The sequence below is a fragment of the Branchiostoma lanceolatum genome, chromosome 4 (genome assembly GCF_035083965.1).
Source record: "Branchiostoma lanceolatum isolate klBraLanc5 chromosome 4, klBraLanc5.hap2, whole genome shotgun sequence".
Classification (NCBI taxonomy): domain Eukaryota; kingdom Metazoa; phylum Chordata; class Leptocardii; order Amphioxiformes; family Branchiostomatidae; genus Branchiostoma; species Branchiostoma lanceolatum.
In genome coordinates, this window is record NC_089725.1 from 23,428,437 (window position 1) to 23,451,874 (window position 23,438).

At 44.5% G+C, this 23,438-nt stretch overlaps 4 protein-coding genes across 7 annotated transcripts in view; 2 read left to right on the forward strand and 2 right to left on the reverse strand.

The window, feature by feature from the left end:
- Nucleotides 1-4,879, forward strand: part of LOC136433465 (protein Smaug homolog 1-like) — a 44,440-nt gene extending 39,561 nt beyond the window's left edge. For both annotated transcript variants that reach the window (XM_066425701.1, XM_066425700.1), the window contains one exon: nucleotides 95-4,879. In XM_066425701.1, the coding sequence (XP_066281798.1) occupies nucleotides 95-123 (29 nt within the window). In that variant the 3' untranslated portion in view covers nucleotides 124-4,879. The remainder of the gene's footprint in view (nucleotides 1-94) is intronic.
- Nucleotides 4,217-12,511, reverse strand: LOC136433462 (uncharacterized). The gene is made up of 18 exons (XM_066425698.1): nucleotides 12,357-12,511; nucleotides 12,054-12,172; nucleotides 11,337-11,519; nucleotides 10,775-10,929; nucleotides 10,073-10,322; nucleotides 9,815-9,920; nucleotides 9,521-9,617; nucleotides 9,207-9,302; nucleotides 8,885-8,935; nucleotides 8,606-8,696; nucleotides 8,199-8,258; nucleotides 7,861-8,037; nucleotides 7,332-7,470; nucleotides 6,955-7,066; nucleotides 6,674-6,746; nucleotides 6,299-6,442; nucleotides 5,767-5,906; nucleotides 4,217-5,459 (listed from the first exon to the last, which is right to left on the reverse strand). Exons 1-18 carry the CDS (start codon nucleotides 12,439-12,441, stop codon nucleotides 5,225-5,227), a joined length of 2,313 nt encoding a protein of 770 aa, XP_066281795.1. The 5' UTR covers nucleotides 12,442-12,511; the 3' UTR covers nucleotides 4,217-5,224.
- Nucleotides 12,097-17,691, forward strand: LOC136433478 (calcium-activated potassium channel subunit beta-4-like). Of its 3 annotated transcripts, XR_010755634.1 has the most exons (5): nucleotides 12,097-12,205; nucleotides 13,492-13,546; nucleotides 13,833-13,994; nucleotides 14,302-16,289; nucleotides 16,539-17,691. XR_010755634.1 is itself a non-coding variant. In XM_066425723.1 (4 exons), exons 3-4 carry the CDS (start codon nucleotides 15,927-15,929, stop codon nucleotides 16,812-16,814), a joined length of 639 nt encoding a protein of 212 aa, XP_066281820.1. In that variant the 5' UTR covers nucleotides 13,324-13,546; nucleotides 13,833-13,994; nucleotides 14,302-15,926; the 3' UTR covers nucleotides 16,815-17,691. The 3 variants fall into 3 exon arrangements, 1 of the variants encoding a protein (XP_066281820.1); XR_010755633.1 differs by lacking the exon at nucleotides 12,097-12,205 and having other exon boundaries at nucleotides 13,301-13,546; XM_066425723.1 differs by lacking the exon at nucleotides 12,097-12,205 and having other exon boundaries at nucleotides 13,324-13,546.
- On the reverse strand, nucleotides 17,219-23,409 carry LOC136433472 (kelch-like protein 42). Its single transcript, XM_066425714.1, has 3 exons — nucleotides 23,063-23,409; nucleotides 19,024-19,668; nucleotides 17,219-18,771 (listed from the first exon to the last, which is right to left on the reverse strand). The coding sequence occupies exons 2-3, from the start codon at nucleotides 19,593-19,595 to the stop codon at nucleotides 17,790-17,792; spliced, it is 1,554 nt and encodes a 517-aa protein (XP_066281811.1). The 5' UTR covers nucleotides 19,596-19,668; nucleotides 23,063-23,409; the 3' UTR covers nucleotides 17,219-17,789.
- Nucleotides 23,410-23,438: the final 29 nt, after the last annotated feature.

Below are 23,438 nucleotides of genomic sequence, written 5' to 3' on the forward strand. Positions count from 1 at the left end.
ATGTCTCCCATGTCAGGATCATCTCTTTGTGAGTCTATTTCAAGACATACAGATGTGTTTGCTAAGAAGTAACCAATCATATCTTGCCTTGCAGATGGTGCTGACCGGACGTCTACATTCTAAGAAGTAGAGTCGAAGCAAGACAGAAGAGAATTAAGAGTATATAGAGAAGATATTAGACCTATATGTAGTCAAGCCAGTTGACCTGCAAAGAAAAACGGAAACTAGATCACCAAGAGTCTTGGTTACTGAGTTGTGTTTGACGTTTGCCCACATTTCTTCCACTGTTGTTGGTGTTGGTGGGATGGTAAGCCATTCCCACCCCCCACATGTTATCCCAAAATGTGTTATCTAGCCGGTGGGTCCAGATAAAAGCAGTGTTAACTATTGTGGAGAGGTGTGTGAACGTTTTGTAACAGTCTCAGTGAGACGGTGGTTCGAGGACAAAGTCTTGCAGGCAAGTTTATACAATGTCTTGTGTCTCCCGCTTCCGCATCAGGCCACTGGCGCCAGGAAAATGCTGCAACCTTTGCTTCTGCTTTCTCAAGTGGTCTGATGATACAGACTGTGACTGAGGTTACATTGTGAACCTTGACTGGACATGGCTGTCAAGTCCCATGTATAGTGTTAGTGTTACAGGCTTGCAAAACTGGCCAGTCCCCCGCATATCCAAAGCTTTGAATCATCCTACCAAAAACTGAAGTGGCGAAAAAATGCTTTGTACGTGAATTTTTATGGTCAAGGTCAGAATTGAAAACACCACATGACCTGGTGACATTATGTGAGCACCACAGTTTTCTTGCTAAATGTTTCCACTTTCTCACGTCCATTCTTGAAAAGGACAGTGCAATGTGTCCCCTTGGAGCCTTAGGATGACGCTTGACAGCCATAGCAGGAAGGGTTCATTGTACTGATACTGCCATGTCCCTACATGTTGCATTGGTGTAGACCTACTGACGAAGTGCTGTGATTTGCACACGTACTGTTCTGCCCTATTGTAAATGTATATAACAGTGCAGAATTTGCAGTTGATAGACTTTCGTGATGTTCCTCTATTCTTGCAATTGTATGATATATATAATGCTGTGCATCAAGTGGTTATTTTGCATGAGATTGCCATCCTGGATCAGGATGAAGTGAAGTCAGCCATTTGTGACAAAAAAGTGTGACTTGCAAGTTTCTCTACATGACTGGACTCTAGCAGTGCCTGGCTGGCAAGACTGGGGAGAGTTGACCCATTGATCACTGAATATTTAACCAACGGTAGTTTTCAGAGAAAACTTCCTTCATGGTCGTTCAACATACTTTATGCCATCACATGATGTCACTCCCATATTTGGTAAACCTGACTGGTGAACATATGAACAAGCCATGTCCATATTTGGTGATGATGCGGGGTGAACATTCTTATCATGCCATATATGTCAGTTCCGTAATGCTGTTGCATTATGGGATTGAAAGGCGTACCATTGCCATTGCCCAAGAAAAAATATGTTTTGAAGGTTTTGTAGCTTCAAAAAAACTTTTTTTCTTGATACAATATTATTATATACAGTGCTTTAAAAAAAAAAATTATGCCACTCTTTATGCTAGTATATGGCATCTGTCTTTTGCTGGACTGGTACAGTGACATGTTGCTTGAACAAAAAAGATGTTCACAGAACTCAGCATAGGCGAGACATATGAAACAATGTTTTTAAATGAGACAACTACTTGTGCCTATGAACAAATCTGAACGACCATGCCTTGGGCTAATGAATGAAATGTACATGTGAGATCAACACCAGTCACTGCCAGCCAGGCAGACTGCAAGTCCCTATGTGGTTCACTTTGTACATGTACATAGATACCATTATATATTCAAGGAGAATGATAGTATGAGGCTCTGTACATACATTGGCCCTATTGTCAGCTTCGACATCCATGTGACTAAAATGTTCTACGTCAGGGCTTCCACTAGCTGTAAATCTTCCAACGTCCCAATCCTCGTATGGGAAAACTCCATGTGGAAATACTTCTTATCAAACACAGTGGCACTTATTTCCAAAATGAACCCTTCAGTAGTGCCTGTCTCTACAGTTGCTAGTTGCCACTGTCTTCAGGAAACTGGTCTGAACCAGCCCTGCTGCCAACGTTCTGGTGTGGTTCAATCAAATATGAATCTCTTCCATAACAAAACTGAATGCTTTTAGGTCTGATGCAGTGAAATTCCGTCAGATGTTGAGATGCCCAAGGCTGGTGGAAGCCTTGCTCTATAGTCCCTTCTACTCAGAGAACATGTATATAGAGGAGTTTGATTGGTTAGATGGGTGATTATGACGTCATGGCTCAGGACCAATCACAGTGCAGGACTCTGTTTTTAGTCAGAATAGGAATCTTCTGAACACAGCCCTGACCGACGTCACCCATTGTCACGACGACTCCTTGTAGACGAATGTAGTGTTTGGCATGAAACTACAAGCCACCGCCAAACCTGCAATTGAAAGCTGAAATTCCAGGGATATCTTTATGATTTTATCTCTGATAAAACTTCCATTTTTACATCTCCTTCCCCTGAATTGAACTGAGGTTCTTCAGATGTGGAAATTCCAGGATGGGTCCAAATTTGTACCATTGGCCTGGGCTTATGGAATGATTTGACTTTTTCTACACCTTCATGCAGGTTCTAGGACATTCTGATGTGCAAAATTTGGACAGTATACTTGTTTCTAACACCCAGCTCTCTGTAGGGCCTGGTGTGTACAGAGTTGTATATGTCAAATGGACCTATTGTAAAGTGCTGAACAGTGTAGATCAGATGTGAAACAGTTTCTGATTTGGGTACTGAGTTGGGTACACTCGGTACCTGTTATAGTAGGTCTAAATGTCATGCAGAGCTCAAACCGTCTGTTGGGCACATGTTGTTAAGTAGTCTTTGTACATGTTGAGAGATGGCTACATTATAAAGGGTACCGGTAATGTTGATATATAGCACTATGATACAATATATCATTTATTCTATACTAAACTGGAATTGACAGTAGTGCATGAGTGAGATATAGATATGTGCTAAGTTCGTACTTCTATTATTAATGCTGTCATATCTACATTATTTTTGCAGAAATTTCCACAAAGGGGGATGTACCTCCAAAATATTTTGATTCATATGGATATTTTAACCTATTTGGTATTGTACCCATGACCAGGGTTCCATGCAGCCTGGTGCATTCCTCTGAGAGGAACAACACAATATTTTTTCTCTATGCCTTTAGGGTTAGATAACAGGGGAAATAGAGTTGGCAGGTTTCAGGTGATATTCTATTGGTAGGTGTAACTCACCAGTTCTCTTGGAAATGTTAATTGATGCTGCATCCTGATTGGATAATCTTTTTTGGGAGCCCCGTGATTGCTCGCTTTCAGGGAGTTAGTTACTGACTCAAAAGGATGTGTTGGTTTGCAGGTTTTTGAGAATGTCAGCACTAGTTACATGATTGAAAAGCTCATGTTGAAAGATATGATGGATGACGTTTACATTGCAAAATACTGACGGAGTAATAGATTTTCAGCTGCCTGAATACAACAGGACCCAATGTTGTGATCTGAACCTTAGTGAATTGCTGGCAAGAATAGGACTGAAGTTAGAATTTTGTGTTTAGATTTTGCAGGCCACAAAATGCTGCCTTCTGTTGGACACTGCTTTTTGTGGGCTGCCATGTTCACTAAGAACTAACAGTCAACAGTGGAAAATAGTGTTTCAATGTTTAAACCACAACTCCGTTGTATGATTGGTTAGATGACCTATACTGTTCAATGGACTAAGAAGGACTGGGGTTGGAATGGGAAAAACAATGTAGCATTTGTAAGAGAGGAAAGACTCAATTGGAAAAACTGTTTACACAGTTGAATAAGAAAGGAAAACACTTTTTTACTGAGCCCAACATCACAACCGGTGAACAGAAAAATCTCCAGCACTTCTGCTACCTAACCCCTTCCTTCATAGCCACAGGCCCTCCCAAGTATTGTTATACCTTTGTTTTCTTTCTTTTATAAAGTACAAGACTTTGTATGAAACTATAACTATGTATGAAACCAGATGTAAACCTTTCTTCCCACTTGGGCCTCTAGAAACCTACCCAGATTTCACTGTGGAAAAAGTTTTCTGTCAAGGTGCTCTATATTTTCCATGGCTGATGACATTTGTAACTGATTTTGAAACAAGTGACGATAACCTGAAGCCTGAAGTGGGAACAAAAATGTATTACTGCAATGGTACGCCAACAGACAGTCTCAAAATGATGCACAAAGAGTTTTGGTCCATGACCTGCTCCAATCAAAGTACAGTAGTTGGTTCTTGAATTGGAAAGAAGAAAGTTTCCCGTTAAAGATTATTAAAAGATAATCATAAAGGCACATACAATTTGTGTACAACCAAGATCCATACACTTTGCTGCATGTTACCAACTCTGTAGGCAGGGTTGTGACACGGTAACTTCAATTTGGAACCAATCTTTACCCTTTCACCATTGCAATTTCATCTGATAGTCTATATGTTGGTAAAAGATGAGTGGAGAGAACCAACTCACACGACTTTACGTACCATGGATGTCTTATGTATATGAGCCCCTTTAATTTGTCTCATCCAAGGGGGAAAGATGCTTCCCCAAGGCTCGAAGATTTGCAGAGCTGGGATTTTGTCAAAAGTGTTCTAAGTCACATTATTGATGTGTTAAGCCCAAGGTGTTGCTCTAGAAGTAAGTAGCTGTGACCTAACTTGCCATGTCATATAAACACACTGAGTCTGTTGCTCTTTGGTCCCATGCTAACAAGTATATCTGCAATCATGCTAACGTGGTGTGGTCACTGGACATGGAGATGGAATAAAGAAAGCACTACCCACAAACAGTTTTTTCATTGTCATTCGTATGTTGTGTTAGAAGTATTTAAGTCAAGCACTCTTCGAGTACTACAGATGTATTTAAAGTATACCATCAAGTTCAACAGGACATTTAGATAGTTGGTCCAGCAGACGAGAATATGCATAAATGTAGATTGATTGAAACTTTCCTCAAAGCGTTTGACCTAGCTAATGTCTCCGTTCAGTGGGATCGCTCTGTACCAGTAAAATCACATATTTGCTCTTCCGCAATAATCTATGTTATGGTAAATTTCGTTCTGGGTTGAAGACGTGTATGATCATGGCGGGACTACATCAGAGACGGTGACGTATCCAGCCGTGATGTCTTCATCAGTAGCAGGCCTCCTTATTGAGGTTAAGTGTAGCAGTTCCAGCCTCGTTCAGAACACATTTGATTTCCACCAGACCCTTGGCCCCCACCATGAACGACATGGTGACCGTCTCCCCCGGTGCGCCTGCCAGAGACAGCTCCAGGTTGGAGTCGAACATGAGGATGTTCTTCACCCGCTGAGGCGACATCGGGACCCACTTGTCCGTCTCACCAATGATCATTGCCGTCTGATTTCTATATCGTAACAATAAAAGTCAATAGTTATTAAATGAGTAGTAAAAGTGACTAAATGAAGAAATGTGCCTACAGTAGATGGCTTGCCAGTCATCCATACATTCACGTTTTCTTGCACTGGTACATAACATCCGTTGATCGGTTCGCGGAAGAAATCAAATCTTGCGATCGTGGCATTGTTGCAGCATTTGCTGACCCTACCCGCCGATTCCAACATCAAATCTATATATTTAATACAGAACAAACTGAAAAGTTGCAAACGAAGCCTAATGTTCATTGAACAAGTGCGACACCTAGCGACACGTACTGGAGCGTCAGGAAGGGCGAGGTGTACCACACCGCGAAGTCGTCCTTGCCGCACTGCTTCAGCAGCAGGTTTTCTGTGGCAGTACCGAACGGCGTCATGGAGGGGGTTAACGGCCACGTGAAGGCCATGCCGAGCATCATCTTGAAAAAATGTCATCGATCAAAAACTGCATCAGATGACCTCAAGACCAGTTTTTACTTATCATTAGCCAGCATCTGTTTTGGTCATGTCTGCAGTTTTTTTTGCTCTTTCAGTTCTGTTTGATGTGCTGTAAATTCTTTCATTAACTGATTTCAGACCCTCGTGACATCTGTTGCCAAATTCGGGGAGAAACTAATCATGAGAGTACTATCAACCCGCAGCCCCGGAACAGTCCGAAAGGAAGCTAACAAAGAGATTAACTCACAGTGATACCGACATCATTGACGGCAACAAGTTGGCGGAGCAGCGACCCCTGAGAGCAGACTGAAGTTAACAAGGCTGGACTTCGGGCTAAAACTGCATTTTAAAAGGAAGCACCACACCACCTCACCTCTCCGAAGCCAGCTGTAACGGCGTTGATGTTCCAGTCGGCCTGCAGGTCTGCAGCCAGGATGATCCCGAACCGCAGGCCGGCGATGTCACTGTATGTCGTCCACACCTCTCCTTTAGGGCCCATGTCAAGCTGGAACGCTTTCTGTGAGCGGCAGATGTCCCCAGTAAATATCACACCCTAACATCCTAATACTTCCCGAGTATTTTCCTTGTTCACTTAGTCAAAACTATTACTTTACGTACTACATAAACCTGAACCAAATTAATAGTTATCCATTACACACCACAGTTGTATCGTGATCACTATCTTTGTTAATCTTTAGCTCCCTCTATGGGTGTACAAAATGGACTTTTGAATGAAATACGGGACAACCTGTGCGATCTGTAGGTCTATAGCTGTTGCAGGTCGTGATGGCTTCAACAGGAGACCTTCTGCATTGCAGGACCTGCAAATAAGCACCAACGTTAGAAATAAGCGGTAACATATATACATTGCAAATTTGTCGTTACTGAAAGTAGTTATAGACGTTACAAGGAGCTTTCACTGAAAGCCAAATATTGTCACAATAGATCAGCTGATGGAGCAAAAACTGTATCAAACATATTTGCTTCCGAATTCAACCGATCCACTTTTGACGAGGAAGTTATCCAGACCTCATGATAAGGTTTACATCTGCACCCTTCACCATGTCGCTGGGTCCGACTGGCCCGGCGCTGAGGGTGGCTACAGCCGCCTGGAGTCGCGGGTATGGCTCCGTAGCATGGCCTGAAAACGTAAAGATGGAACAGGGTTGAAGGATGTTTTTGAGCTAACCTTGGTGGGACGTACTTTGATGTTTCTTTTTTTTCTAGTGGCGTTGCGTAAAATGGTTACAAAAGTAACTCCTCAGACAGTTAACCACATGCCAGACGTCTAGACAACGACTTACAAATAATCTTCTTCGACCAGAGCCTACATACAAACGACAGGCATTCTCTTATGAGTAGTAATTTTTAGCTCACGCAAAGTCGAACAGGATTGTTTTCCCTACCGTAAGGGCTGCCAGTTTGGTTGGTGGTGCTCCAGAACGTATCCTTGAAAGGACGCACGCCAAGGGCATGCGCCATGATGGACCCGATACCGATGCGCCACTGCTCGTTCCCAGGATGGTAGTCACCACTCACTCGAGCCTACATGCGTATAACGGTTCGCTTGGGAATTCTCTCAAAGGATGCGGACATAGAACTTCAAATGGCCAAACGTCTGACAATTTTTACAAAATATTCAATAGGTCAGTTAAGTATCGTTTCTGAGTTAAGGGGCACTTGTAGCTTAAACGTAACAGTGATTTCTTATGCCTGAAATATACACGCATGTCTTGGCTGTAACATCATGACACAGAAGTTACATCATTCTTTTACTTGTACATCTTCTTTAATCTAGTCCACAACAATGTTCCAGTTAAATTATCTTGTGGTACTAACGACGATTGGATCTGGTAGGTCGTCAGAACAGGTAACAGTTATCTGCGTTACTTGTTACTGTGTTATTCTGCATCTGATCTGACAACAGAACTCTACCTGTGTAACAGCGGGAATCTGTACACTCTGCAGTGCGTGGCGCGGGTTGGCCATGCAGTACTGGATGTTGAGGTCGTGTGAGGACGCCGCCTGTCCGAACTGCATCAGCCATTGTTTCCCCAGACTGGTGCTGGACAGGGTCGCCTTCAAACCCTTGAACTCCACGTCAAGCCAGTCCTGTCGGGACCCGTAAAAAGAATGGATCAGATATCAAACGTTCGATGGTTTTATGATCAACACCATTATCATCGTTAATTTACCATTGTTATGCGTGTTACGTTAGTGCTGGTAATAGTACTAGATTCATTTCTTCGGAAAAAGTGAAGTGAGACCCCTACCTGCTCATAAACGATCAGTCCCCACTCGGCAGACTGCGTGAACAGGTCGTCCCAGAGCATCTGTCAAGATAGACCAACACATGTCAGTTCAACACCAAGGACAGGGTCTAAAGCCTGGGTTGTATGCACCTTAGCAGGCAGGCGTTATGCACGGTCAACAACTTTAGCGCTAGCTACAACTTACAACGGTTGTGAGTTGATCTTCTTGGAAATACTGTATGTACTGTCTTTGACCATTTTAGAAGTTTGGGCCTTACACGGACTCATTTTCATTTCTTGATTGGATTTTCCGAGAAACCGTTTTTGGTCATCTTGTGTTCTAGCCCTCCATCCGTCCTGGATGAACAGATTTAATTCAACAGTACTGATATTGCAATTGGAAAGTAGTTGTCCGACGTGTTCCTCACCATGTCTATTGGAATCGACAATGTTGACTGCTTTTCGACGATAAAGCTGTAGTTACCACCATTTTGTTTGGCGTACGTGGTGTCCTTTGCCCTAGAAAACAAACATCCAAGTTGCGATGAAAGATCTGGCATCAAAATGAGACATCCTTGGCATAGTACAACATAATCCCAAGATTTACACGCCAAACTTATTAACGAAAGGTCGGGTAGATAGCAGTGAGGCGGACGAAGTAATCTCACCGTACAAATGTATATAGAACGTGATAAAAGTGTACTCACCAATATCTGTTGTGTGCAACAATAGGGAGTCCTATCTTTTCATACAGAGCCCTGTGGTAATAGAAGGCAAGGGATATTGCAGTTACTTACGTCATGAACTGGTGATTCAAGAGTAAGAAAATCTGCATAAGCTGAATGCTGAAGGATTGTCTTAAGTTCAATGGCAACTTTTCTCATCTTTATATCTTTGGTCTGGATCAAAGCTGAGGGTATGTGCTGTATGTTGATTGTAAGTAACTGCTTTTATTTTAGAATGCTACATCCATCCTGTAAATGTAGTACGAGGGCTAATCAGCTTCGCATGACGTGTATATGACGTCACCTGAGTCCGCTGGGGAAGACGTCCGGCCGGGCGTCCCATGTCTTCACCCCGCCGGCCACACCTTTGTAGTACCACCAGGAGTCCAGCTGCAGGTACCTGTGTGAGGGATTAGTTTGTTTGTTTGTTTTGTTTTATCATTTGCTTATTTATTCGTCAATCATTGCGTGTGTCCGTTCGTTTGTTCGTCAAGTATGATTTCCTTATTTTGCTTTTGTTATGTTTAAGTGGATCTACCGTTGAGGACAAAAGTTCGTTCGAGATAACTATCCTTTTAAGTCAATGTTCAACGACACACTTAGAAGAAAACGACTCACCTATAAGGAATCCCAGCCTCCTTTGTATAAGCCATTACATCAACCATGGTGTCTTCATAGTTCTTCCCGGGTTCCGTGTGGTAGTAATAGTAAGCACCTGTCAGAAAGAGTGAAAATAGAACGTCAGCCTCAAGATATCACTCTGCACATGTTTGTCTGCCTCTTCCTCACCAAATCACCAGTGATTTTACCGCTGCAGATTTGACTTAACATATTGCTCTTTACGATGTGACCTTCCTTGCTATATGTCTACGCTCTATGCAACAGACAGTTGTGAGAGGTGATGATACTAACCGTTATCTGTCCAATAGCCAATGTAGTTGCTGGAAAAGTCACTCTCTGTTCTTGCTCTAGTTTTGCCGTACTGTCTCATCAGGGCCCCTCCCCACTCGTGCAGTGCCTGCAAGATGTGAACAGAAAAGTACCGGCTTTTCTATATTACCTTGTTATTTTCTGAGCCTGGTTATCTTTAAAATCAGTATAATTCTACAATATAAGTCCCGATTATTGCAAAACGAAATGCACCTATAGTATCATTTTCAAACTTCCTACCTGGTTGATACCTTTGTCATAGTACAAGATAGTCTGATAGTCATAATTCTGGGGGATGTTCTCCACATCTCCCATGATGCCATAGTTGACCTCCCCGCCATACCCGTCGGAACCCGTGCCGTTGTGCCAGACCGAGGCCGCCATGAACTCGCTGAAGGGTGACAGGACCACGGTGTTCAGGTTCCGGTCGAAGACGGCGAGAGGGCCGCCGGTGATGCCGGACCGGATCCCTGTCGTCTGGTAGTACCACCTGTGACGAACATGATATAAACTCTCTGTCACAAGGTATGGTAGAACTAAGTCAAACATACGCAAGGTAGTAATGCTTAAGCAACTGGATAAAATTATGGTCAAACCGTTTCCAAATTTTGCTGGAGTAACTGGCAACTTGTGTATCTTACAACCTGAATGTCTAACCTTCATCGACGTAAGTCAAACATATTTTGGGATGACGTTCACCCTTTAGTTGCAAGTTCTACTTATAAGTCCAGCGATACCATAGTGATGCTGCTATGGACGTGTGTTTTGACATGGAGAAACATGGGTCTGTGAGATAGTCTGGATGGAATAATCACCCAGCCAAGATGTTGAACGTTTTTATCATGATTCTCATAACTCTGAACATTGACAGTCATTCAAAAGCCCTACTCCACGTGAACGACCGGTGGCAGACCTCACGGCATGCGTTACAGCAGTACTTACTCGCCCGCCTCAATGCTGGCTCCTCCGAACATGTTCCCTCCAAACGACAGGTACGCCAGCAGGCCCGCCTGCCCCTCCAGCGCGATGGTGGGAAACCCCGTGCAGGTGTGGTCTGGGTTCCCCACGCTGGTGCCGTTAGCGCCGTCTGGGAAGTGCTGCAGGACATGGCACGACAGGTGAGCGGTGAAACGTGTCGATGCATGCCGAGTAAAGCAAGGAAAGTATGTACCAATGTGTTTCAGAGCTGGATAAATACCAAGTAGCATCAGATATGTTGTATATGCACTGTTGCTACAGCACAATTAATCCAACAAGGACTAGTACACGAATTGAACAGCGGTTGAAATAGCTTTACCCGCACTGGCTTCCCTCCAGACCAATATTCCTGGACCAGCCCTTACAACATGTCGTGCATCCGGATAAGTCGTTACAAGAAGAGTACGTACGGCAGCAACGTAATACACTGTATCTGTCTCAAGACAGATAGCACAGTCACACCGAGTTAAAAGCAATTTATGAATTTGTAACTGGACGTTTCTATTGACGCTGACACATTTCTCACCTGCCCGAAGACGACAGCAGGTACGTCCGTGTAGTAGCGGTAGTACGTCTCCACCCTGGCTCCCCCGGCCTGCCAGAGGATGGACTTGAACTGGTACTTCCCCAGCGTGTCCTCACCCAGGCCGTCATCGATGTTCGTCTTCTTCAGACTGCCGTCCGAAGTTCTGTACAGCTTCCCACTCACCTGTTTATGGACACCGAGAAGCAATCGATTGAGTAGCTCATTCATAATCAAGCGACAAATTACTCGACTACGTAGATCGTTATCGGTTGTTTGTGAGCTATCGTTAGTTAGGAGGGATGTTCCTATAGCTCAACTGGTAGCAGCCTCACAGATTAGCTCCTGGTTCCAATTAGTTGCTAACTAGGAGACCCCGGTTCAATCCTGGGTCAGGGCATCTCAGTTGGGGCTGCACCCGTCTTTCGGAAGGGACGTTAGACGGGGGTTCCGTGTTCTAGTTGGGGAAAGGCTAGTAATCCGTCCCTGTAAAGATTTACCCTGCAAGTAAACTTGCTGCCCTATGTGCCTCAAGGCACTACAAGGGTCTGAACGAATCGCCAAGAATACTCACACGCTTCAAATCAACCCCTGTTGTACAATCATTTTCAGGGGTCACTTGGAGTCACCTAGGTTACAAGGTTGTATTCACCAGGGACAACGTGGACATTGGTTGTAGCGTTAATGGCGCACGAGATTAATGCAAAGATTTCCCTGTACCTGGAAGAAGATTTCAGCGCTGTTGAAGTTGAGTGATGAGTTTGGCACGTCCAACTTAAACCCGCCGGTAGCCTGGTTCACAACTAGGTTTATCGGGTTCGTATCAGTCGGACTGAAGGCTGTAAACAGACCATAGCGTGACTTGATTCAATGTAAATCAATCCATTCTGAGTGTCTAACAAAAACATAAACACCATTAGATTTCATTTAATGAAATGAACAGCAGGTAACGGCAAACAAAGTGTGCTCAAGCCTATATCCTATCATATAGTAGTGTATAGTGGAAATCAATACTGAATTTACCTGCCACAGCCCCTAGCCAGGTCAGCAGCAGAGGAAAAACGTGCTCCATCGTAGACCATAAAGACGGGAATAGGGGTAGAATCATGTACGTATCTTGGGTCTCACTTCGCTTTTGCTAGTGTACGCTGGCTATGTCGGTCGATTCGCAGAACGACGTCTTTAGTTACTCATGCAGAAGTCTCGTGCTCGTTCCAAAGTCCAATAGCCACGAACTTAAGGTCATTCTGGAAAGTACTGTTTACACACGCCGTGACCTGTCGAACCCCAGGTCATCCAGTTAGAACAAAGTAAGACATGATGTGCACCGGGTTGCGTTTTGATCGCGTTGTATTGGTGTAAACGTTTGATCATTCTGTAACAATTGCACTTTAGAACCGTGACATAACCTTTACTTCGTTTCGTATCAACATAACAATCACGTAGACATTTTAGGTTGCATTGCAAAATCAAAGCGACCGCCCAATTTCCAATTTTGTGTGTCAAACAGACTCTAAGCGGTATGTCACCTCCCTGACTTTTACAGTCATCTTTGATCCAGGAACACAAAATACAAACTAGTTACATTAATCTATAAATAATAGTGAAGTTGTTGGGACTGTAGCGAATCGTATCAACTTTGGAGAGGACAGACAGACTTTAAGCGACGAAATAATGCGCACAATTGAGGCGCAGGGAGGTTTGTGATCATGAGTTAACAGGTGACGCGTCAGGTACAGACGGAACTATGGTCTGAAGAACAGGAGTTGGGGTGCGGGGGGTGAGTTGTTCCAATATTGACAGAAGGGGGTGTATGGACCAGTCGAATCCTTTATTTAGGTATTATGTGATTTTTGTACATAGAATCACATTCTAACTTCAGTCTCGTGACGGCACCTATGCTGTCCAAATGTACCTTCTGGGCATGTCGTAATGCGGAGTCATACCTTATCCTGAACACTTCCGCTTCTTACCTACTTAATGACGTCACCGAAACCCCACCGAAACTTCAGTCAATACAGGCAACTTCGACTCAATCAAAACATCGATCAATATTAGCCGCCATGGAGCAAGCACGGAAATTAGAACAGGACTGCGACAGATTTGTACACGTCTTCATAACTTACACACTCCCCCGCCTTCACTACATGTTCTGTAGGGCTGGACTGACAGTGCAGGAGGCAAATTGTCGGGTCTCTTCTTGCCAAGCTATGGTGAGTACACAATCTTTGTCTTGGGATAAATAGTTACGGACTTTGTGTACGAGTACGTGTGTATGGGGCGTCTTCAACGGTGATGCAGTGCGATACCGTCGGATTTAGACTTGTCAGTGCACTAGGATTCACATTCAGAGGCATTCAGTTTAAGTTCCTCAGTCGGCGGTTTTGAGCTTGACGTATAAATCGACGACAATAGTAACTTACAGGTTGACAACACTTCCGTGAATACACTTCCGAAAAAATGAGAGATAGAACGTGTTCCTTGTCATATCTCTAACAGGTATTGGATAGTCTATGGCACTGGGTACAGCAAGACGGAAACGTCAACATGCAGAACATAGGATTCTTTCGACAAAGCCCTCCTCACGTACGTGCACATATAACAATGCAGCGTTACAAACAGCCTCATCTGCAGCCACCCATGACCATCTTACTCGATCAGGTATGAACACGGTTTGGCTGTCCTTCTTACAGTTCCAGTTTGAATGTACATAGCACATTGCGTGACAAAGAACAGTTACAGAAACACAACATGGGAGTTTGTGGCGTGAATCATGTATATAATATCAGATCAGTGTAAGAGTCTGCTTGATTTGGTATCTACCAATTATGATCTAGTCGACCACAGAGTCTCGTCTATAACAATGTCAGATACTGGTCGGCCCATAACTTGTAACGAGACATTACGCATTTTTATGAAATGTCAAATTGTATTAAATGAGTAACAATATCAATCTAACTTTCCTCAGATTCGTCCCTTGTGCCATCGTGATAAGGAGATTCTTGAGTTTGTGAGAGACTTGAACTACCAGATGAGCTACAGAAATTACCTCGGTCACGTCAGAAGTAATTCCTTCAGCTGCGCGGCCCTGTGTCGGGTGCAGGGGGTATGTACAAAGAGGGGGCAGCGGGCTGTTAATATAGTAACCTGGGGAGGAAGCGTGCCCTTACCCCGGCAATTGAAAGAAGAATACATCAACTACGCTTCAAGGTACATTTGGCACCCACTGGTTGGGTTGCACGTGGCCCTGAACAGGGAACGTTCCCCATCAGGGCAGCTTGCTCAAGTAGTTCCGAACAGTACACCGAACATGTTACTTTGTTCGACGTACACGTTCAACCAGCACCACGACGGCAGAGTGGAGGAAGTGTACCCATGCAGTTACTGCAGAGCCATGTTTCCCTCAACATTCTCTCCAGCAGGCTATGTACACTATACAAAACTCGGCTCTTTGCATAAAGCTAACAAAGCTAAGAAAGGGAACCACATTAATCGTTTTTCAAGGGGCAATTGTGCTGAATGTGCAGCGTTCAGCGCCATGTTTCGCGTCACTGGGCAAACTTGTAGAATAGTTGGGGCGGATCCAAGAGTAACCTTACAGAGGTTAAGAGTTGGTCAACAATCTGTGCCATACATTGTTCTGACATGAACGCGTTATGTCCATATCATTCATTCATTACATTCTTAGGTTTTCCGTATAATAGTTGTTCAGTTCAACATGGATTTTACATATATCTATATGTCATTAAGAAGACATTTTGTCATTAAGAAGACGTCATGCAATCAAGGTTACGTCATGCAATCACAGTATTTGAGTCGTACAGTCATCCCCGATTCCTATGTGCCCGGTTGTCTGTTAACACGTGCACACATAAAAGTTGATAGTTGTTTTCCTGGTGATTGGTACTGTAATGTGTAAGTGTACATTTTGTACATAATCTAACGTTACATTTATTGAAATATTTATCCCATTGATTGTACACACATGAAAAATAAATGAATAGGAATTTTATCTTCAAATCATCACATAGCCTGTGTAGTACCTAACAGCGACACTAAAAACTGCCGTTCTATTCTATACATCAGACGACCATGTCTGGTGTGCTGAATTGCTCCAATTACAGATAGAACATGGCCGATCAAACACCTTGATGGAGAGCGTTTGTTTTCCGCCAAATGATTAATGTCTTTATTACGCATCTATCTCTAGCAGTTATTGTGCAGTCCTTGAGCAGAAATGTGTCATCCAACGATGAGTGTACTTTTGTGATTTACAATGCTCTAAGTCCTGCCGCACGTCGTTAGGAGGCAACTTTCTTAAACTTCCCCTCAAGGTCACGGCGAAGCAGTAGGTCCTTACTTCCGGGGTCGATGTTCGCAGGTTTGATAACGTTTTGAAATGCGCTATGCTATGGGAAATTTTGAGGAAATAAGTAACCACAACTCATAGCCGGGACTGCCACATCGTCATTTCCGCTCTCTTTCTCATTTCCTTCCTGTTGCCTACCAGCTTTTTGTTTTGTAGTAAGTGAAGACCAGGTTTGATTACGCTGTCAACTTAGGTTTTGAGAACGGACTTACAAGACTTCAACCATGGGTTCTGACGGCGAGTCTTATTGCAAGAGAGGGTGTATCTTCGCTTTAGCTTTCGTCCCCGTCTTGGGTGCGATTGGACTGGTGGTCGCAGGCATTGTGGTGGCCCAGCCCGCCCTAACGGCCCTTCGTCTCCGCGAGGCGATGTGCACGGTAACATCCTCCACTATAGGCGCGGACGTGACCTGTAAATGCCCGCTAGGAAGGAACTGCCGATCCAGCTTTCCGTGTTTAGAAATCGCCGTGCTGTACTTTGAGAAAGGAGGTAACGGTACGACGTACAGCAGCTCAATGGATCATAACTCAACAGGTCACAGAAGTCTACTGGTGAACACACAGGGCTTGTTCGGGCGGACGCCACAGGTACTACATTAGTTACTTCTTCCTGTCATGGTCTAACGTTATCACTTATAAAGCGGAACTTCGGAATGACACCAAGCTAGTTTTCTTTATACTTGCGATGTGACGTAATTGGGAAAACAACAACATTGGGGATGTCTCCTTGGAAAACGTAGTTATATGCTCGATTCTGTCATGAGCCAGTAGACAGTTGTACTTTGATACTATGAATATCCGAAGCAATAAAAAAATAAAACAATTTCTTGTTGACAGTGTGCCGTTCGGCCATGTGGTAAGGCAGCTGACGACAACTACAAGGACGTGGAGGACTACCAGGAGTCCTGGGCAACTGTAGGCCAGCGGTTCCCCTGCTTCTACGATCCCGCCGACGACGCGGAGGTTTCCCGTACCGTCACCTTCAACAGCAAGTGGGCGGCCTTCCACGCGCTGTTCTGGCCGCTGCTGGTGATTTTCCTCAGCCTGGCCGCTGCGTACTTCATCTGTTACCGGTTCCAGTGCTGGTGTGATGACGGCACCTGGGATGATTAGTACGGACCCCTTCAGACATAATCGTAGCCAGGAGAAATTGACCGACGATTGCCATGGGGAGGTCCAGGGCCAGGGTATCAACGCGAATTTCTATCAATATCTTAATTTAATTTGACTTTCATGTCGTCATGATTTTAACGTAAGTGACCAAGCATTAATGAGGCGAGTGTACTTTTCAACCTGTGGATGGAAGTCCATATTCCTAACTGATGTTTATGCTTTGCATTGTTGTACTTTTACTACATTAGAATGACAAGTATCCATCTAACAGATACCAGTGTTAGACCATTGGTATCACAGATATGACAGTGATATGATAGCATTTGGTAATGTGTATGATGAACTATCAATAAGGTGTCATGTTTGGCCTTGAATTGAATATCAAAGCAGACACTAAGCCAGTATAAGGTGATAAGACCAATATTCTTTATTGATACAATTTCATGATCTGAAATGAATGCCCTCATACAAAAAAACATAGATATTCTGTGCACAATATCCTCAGTACGTACCGTATACTTTTCACATCTTAAGAAAAACGTTTAACGTTCACACTAGCCCTCACGTGTCTTGTGTTGCGTTGACACATCCCCCCTCCCCGCATCAATGTCATGAGAAGTACCTTTAGTATCTACCTGGTTTCATACTTTCTCTTATTCGGAAACCATATCGTCGTCTTGCTGCTATTGTAAATTTCTATTGTAAATTGTACATTTGTTCTTATTGTTTCTACACAAACCTTATAAAGACAGCCATGGACGGCATTTCATCATCAGAATACATTGTATCTGTTTTCGAGACAGAACTAGAACTGTCAAAGCTGTCGAGTGGAGGTATGTTGCACTAACTATGATCGAGGACACGAATAAACTCCTCTCTTCTAAAAAATGTGAGTTTGTTTGAGTCGGTGTGAAAGACATGTCGTTCAATATCACTTGTTGAGTTTGAAGAGTGTGAAAGATAATCTTGTTAAGATCATTCCGACTCCGCGTCACCGCCATCACCCCCCACCTTACGTTCCGGAAGGTACATCGTCACAGCTTTGATGCCGAACCCGCCGAGGGGGAACTGGCACAGCTGGTCCGTCCACTTCCTCGTCTTGACGTTATGGCACAGCGTCTCCTCACAATCCAAGACGTATATCTTATCTCCTAAAGACGCACAGCCTCTGTCGTATGGGATCTTCAGGTCTCTGGGAATTCTGACTCTAAACCACTGCTGATAGGTGACGTTGAAACAGTCCACACCTGGCTGGTAGGCGCCCAGGATGTACACGGTGTCCTGGACGGCGGCCATGCAGTGTCGCCAGCGGTTGGTCGGCAGTTCGGAGATGGCGGTCCAAGTGTTGCTAGCAGGGCTGTACCTGTGCAGCCAAAACGTGTCGCTGTCCTTTATCTCACAGTTGACGTAAATGTCTCCCATACAGGTCACGGCAGGCTCGTAACACGTCCTCCCCTCCGGGACGTCCCGCACGAAGACCCAACTGTTGTCCCTGGGATCGTACCTCTCCACGGAGTGGATGGGATCGTCGTACTGGAAGCCTGCGATAGCGTAGAGACAGTCTCCACAGGGCACCAGCCCGAAGTAGGCGCGGGCGTGCTGGATGGGCGCGGTGTTGGACCAGGTGTCTGTTAGGGTGTTGTAGCACATGGATTGATTCTGAAGAGCGCCTGTTTTTGAACCTGTCGAGTAGAACTGTCGCGGGTAGTCTCTGGGCTTCGCGTGGCCACCGACAACAAATAGGTAGTTGTCCAACACCGCCACGCCAAACCCGCGTCTGCTGGCCGTGTTGGGCAGACGCGTGAACCGCGACCAGGCGTCGTTATTGTCGTCGTACGAGTGAAACTGCCGCAGCCCGGGCTCGGGGTAGTGAACGTAGTGTGCGTTGACGGCAGCGACGACGGGTTTGTGGTGATAGCGCCTCTGTCGCACACGTTCACGCTGCTCCTTGGTTAATCTGGGAAAGAAAACGAGCACATGGCAGGTGACCTAGAATGTATATGACTATTTTTCTTTAATAGTTTAACATATTCAGTTTTGAGGTCCTTATCTATATGGAACGGAGAATGCATAGATATGCAGACTTACAAACTACAATGTGTTCAGTGGCCGATCGCCATCAAAAATTGCTGCATTTTATAAATGCAACGACCATCAGCTACTTTTTAATCAAGATAGACAGGTAAATAAAGATCTATATTCCCATCACCTGCTGAGCTCCTTGGACTGCAGATATCTGTGATAGTTGTCACCCAGAATCTTCCCGGTAACGTCGGTGACCTGGCTGATGCTGTATTTGTCCGCCATGATGAACAAAGTCACGCAGTTTTTCTCATCCACCAGGCCAGCGATGTGGTCCAGGAGAGACAACACTTGTAAGAAATTGGCCATCTCCAGCACTTCCTCCAGATTCGAATAGTCCAAACAGAACTCCGACGTGTACAGAAAGTCTAAGACGCTTTCGAAGATTTCCGCGCGAAAGTCGTGCAGCTGCACTTCGTTCTGTCTGCTCTCGATCATGTCACACTCGAACATGGCCCGGAAGTAGTCGGACGATTCCTCCAGCACCCGGCGGTGCACGAGGAAGGACGTCTCCTCGACACATACGGTTATGTCAGATTCTTCATTCACGAAAAAGAAACACACGTCGTAGCCTCCTCCAGACGTCTTCTTGTGCTTTTTCTCCTGCAAGTCTGGATCCATAATTGAGTCAAGTTCACATTTTGTGGCCAGCGAGACGTCCTTGGTCCACCCAGCAGCCCATTCAAGTGCTGACAACATCTTCAAATAGTGGATACTTGCTCGCCCGCCACGATCACGGCATAGTACAGGTATTGTCCATTCGACTGGGAACCTGTAAAGGGAATACAAATATTAATCATCATTTAATACCACATCGATGTTGATCAACCGACGAGAAAGGAAAGTTTGGTTGTTATTTGTTTTCTTCCGGACCGCCCTGCGAGGCTGGCACTGTATCTAGCCACAGGTCCTGGATAGGGCTACCACGGAAAGGACATAAAGCTGAATTCCAACGCTAGTTACTGTCCGACAGCGATGCTCCTGCAAGTATAATGTTCCACTGTTCGTCGAATCACAGGCCTCTGTGGCACCATAAAATACATAAAATACTGCCCCCTTGTATGTCACGTAGGTCTCGCGTGAAACAAGCACGGGCAAAAATGGCTTTATCTCTCTTAACCGAATACCGCGTGCATATGTGCATTGTAGAATGCCAGGCCCAGTTACGTTAGGAGTGAAAGGCTTTTGAAATTGTATTAGATGTCGGAAGAAAAGTGGCCAAAGTCTGATTGAGGTCGTCATTTTGGTCATTCCCGTACACTTCATTGAAGAAGCAACTGTCAAACGGCGGATGACGGACAACTCAAACACTATCTATCATCAAACGGCACGCCGTGCACGTCATCAGTCAATCATTGACGGCGCTATCATCAATCACTCCAAACGTCCCCTTACCTGTTTTAAAATACACAACACGGCTGCATCGGTCACCGCGGCTGACTCAGGCCCTCGCCCGTAAATCACCCGTAGGTGGAGATGGAATGCAAGGTTGTTGACGTATGTAGCAACATCTCCTTTTGGTGTAAATCTGTTCTACGGGTGACTCCGGGACGGTAACATTTACGGACGCGTGAGTGACATGAAACGTGATGAAATAAGCATTGATTTTTCTGAGGATCGTGTATGGAATATAGCAATGCAAGGTTGTTAACGTATGTAGGAACGTCTCCTTTTGGTGTAACTCTGTTCTACGGGTGACTCCGGGACGGTAACATTTACGGACGTGTGAGTGACATGAAACGTGATGAGATGAGCATGTGATGTTTCTGATGCTCTTGTTTCCGAGTTATTCTTAGGGCGTTCCGTGTCAGCGAAACGAGAACTGGGTCAGCCTCGCGCGGAACAAGTGTCAAGTGGACTGCAACGCGAGACGAGGATATTTCAGGTATCCTAACCCACCCTGCTGGAAGCTAATACCGCCCAACAGTCACCGTGATAAGTGAAAACAAATCTTGGCATGCACTGATTACCTCCGCTCCAACGTTACTGACTGTGACACAAGAATCTAAGACTGAATTTTGTACAACACATGCACGAATATCCGACGAATCAGTTTGCAATCGTACGACGATCTTATGACATGTATGGCCATGTCTAGGAACTTCCCAAACATGTTGTACAAGTTCCCGCATTTCAATCGTCGGATCTATCAGACGAAAGTCACTTCTGATGTCCCTAATTGACACCGGGGGCTAAATACAGCCAGTAATCTCAAACCTCCCAGACGAGATTAATTAGCCCATGTTGTCTTGGCCAGAAGCTTGTAGGAATGCAAGTTTAGTACCATACATTATCGAACAAAATGCTTCACTGAGACCTTGCTTGAGCAGCATCATATTGTAATAACATAACTTTTTGTGCTCCTTGTACGTTTTCAAAGAGATTCCGTCTAGATGATCAGTCTTGATTTTTGGTTTCTGATCCAAGATTTGTTGGCAAAAATCCACCTGTTCCTTTGATTGATAGAACCGTTTTAAAACATGTCAACTCGACGTATTTATATGTGATTTGTATTTGTGGATACTAAAAGTTCGGCATTCCTGTCTCTGTTGAATGTTACAAACTGAAACCTGTAAAGAAGATATCAGATTTACTACACTAGGGATGCCTGCTTTTTATAAGAATTTTACGGAATACATACGAATTTTACGGAATTCATACGATCCACCACTAAGGAACAGATGCAAATTTTACGGAATGCATACTTGTTTTACTAATGGTAAGTATCGTATATATTCTGTAATACTGGTGAATTCCTTGAATTCACATGTTTCTTAGTAGTAAATCGTATGTATTCCGTAAAATTCGTATGTGTGTTGGTAGTGGATCATATGAATTCCGTAAGATTCTTATGAATACTTAGGCACCCCTGGACGCTTTCTTCAATACGAAACAGTCAGTGACCCATCCTGCATGTACAGAACGGAGGAGAACTAACCACACGGATGGCCCAGACATAGGGACACGGACACGCCAAGGATCGGAGTGTTGATGGTGTCAAAGTGGTGAACACCAAATGAAATATGACCAGTCCTATTAGATAACCTCTGCACTGCCTGGCCTGCAGCTGTTCTCATCCTTTAGGTCATGTACAGAATGGCATTCATGGCCGTGTGTTGATGTTATTCGTCAGTGACATTCGGAGTGGTTGTTGATGTTGTTGTTGTTGTTCCTACCACTTGATGTTATTGCTGTTCTAAAGATGCAATCATGACTAGAGTTAAAGTTAAGTCGCCATCAGTCTGAAGATAATTTTTTCCCTTAGTGTTTCTTGGAAATAGTGACGTACTTGTTTTGTCAACTTTGTCCGAGTCTGAGCCATGACTGTGCCCTTGTCAACTTTGTCCGAGTCTGAGCTATGATTTTGTCCGCGTATGAAAAACATATTTATGTTCACCGCCAATTTTTCTAATGTCAGGAGTAGGTACATCTCACCGTCAGGACCATTCAACAAATATACGCGCCCCAAATTTCGACCGAACGGCACAACAAGAGGCAAGACTCGACGCCCTGAAGTTAGGTACTTTGTAAACAATCTGAATTTCATCGTTGTTGAACTTTCAAATGCATCATCTTTTTCATCGTCTCATTTATGCTTGCAATCATTCCTCGTCGTGAAAAATCCCCGAAAGACTTAAAGGAACCGATCTGTTAAATGTCGGCCGACACCATGAAGTCTAAACACAGTCTGTTATGTTCAACACCACAGTGTCGTGTGCGCTGATGTCGTACCCAAAGGTTGAGTCGTCAAAAGGTCAACCTTTAAATAGCAACCGCCTGAGATAGTCGGCATGCCGTTACGGGACCAGCGTATGTTGGGATGTTGGCTGTAAGTCTCCGGTCTGTTACTATATCCACACTAATGTGACCACCATCGATCGACACTCTCTGCACTAATGCAAACAGCTCACATGCCAATTCCATAACTACCCTCGTCCTTGCGACTAAACAGGGCATAACGGTATCCAAAATGTCAATAGCATAAAATGCAAAACGATTGACCACCCATGAATCTTTGAACATTATTTCAATACAGCATAAAATCAAAACATGTCCATAAGTGAGAATATGGATCGATAGCAAGAACATTGAGTGGTGGGTTTGCAATGACATCGGCATTAGCTGCGTCCAAAATGTGTCTAAAATCGCTGCTCACTCTGCCCTACCTTATGTGTCGCTCCCTTTCGCAGTGTTGTGTGGCCGGAGTGCCCGGTCATTCGCTCGTTCCCGGAGCACAACACCGTGTCCCAGCCACTGTGCAAGGAAGGCGACGCAGTATCGCGATGAAATGTTGTCATAACCCTGGTGAGTATGCGGTCAGGGGACAGTCAGTCGGCTCTGCCCGTCACGAGAGGTGGGCAAGACGTCCCACCGGCAGGGGGAAGTGTTGGGACTGATGGGCCGTGACTAATGGGATCTTAATTGACAGCTTTTCCACGTCATTCGCGCCCTTGAGAAGTCAAGGAGTTGCCAGAGTTAGTGCCTGTGCCAGATCACCCGGAACCTTTTGGCAATTCGTCACATTGTAACAAGTTCAAGTCG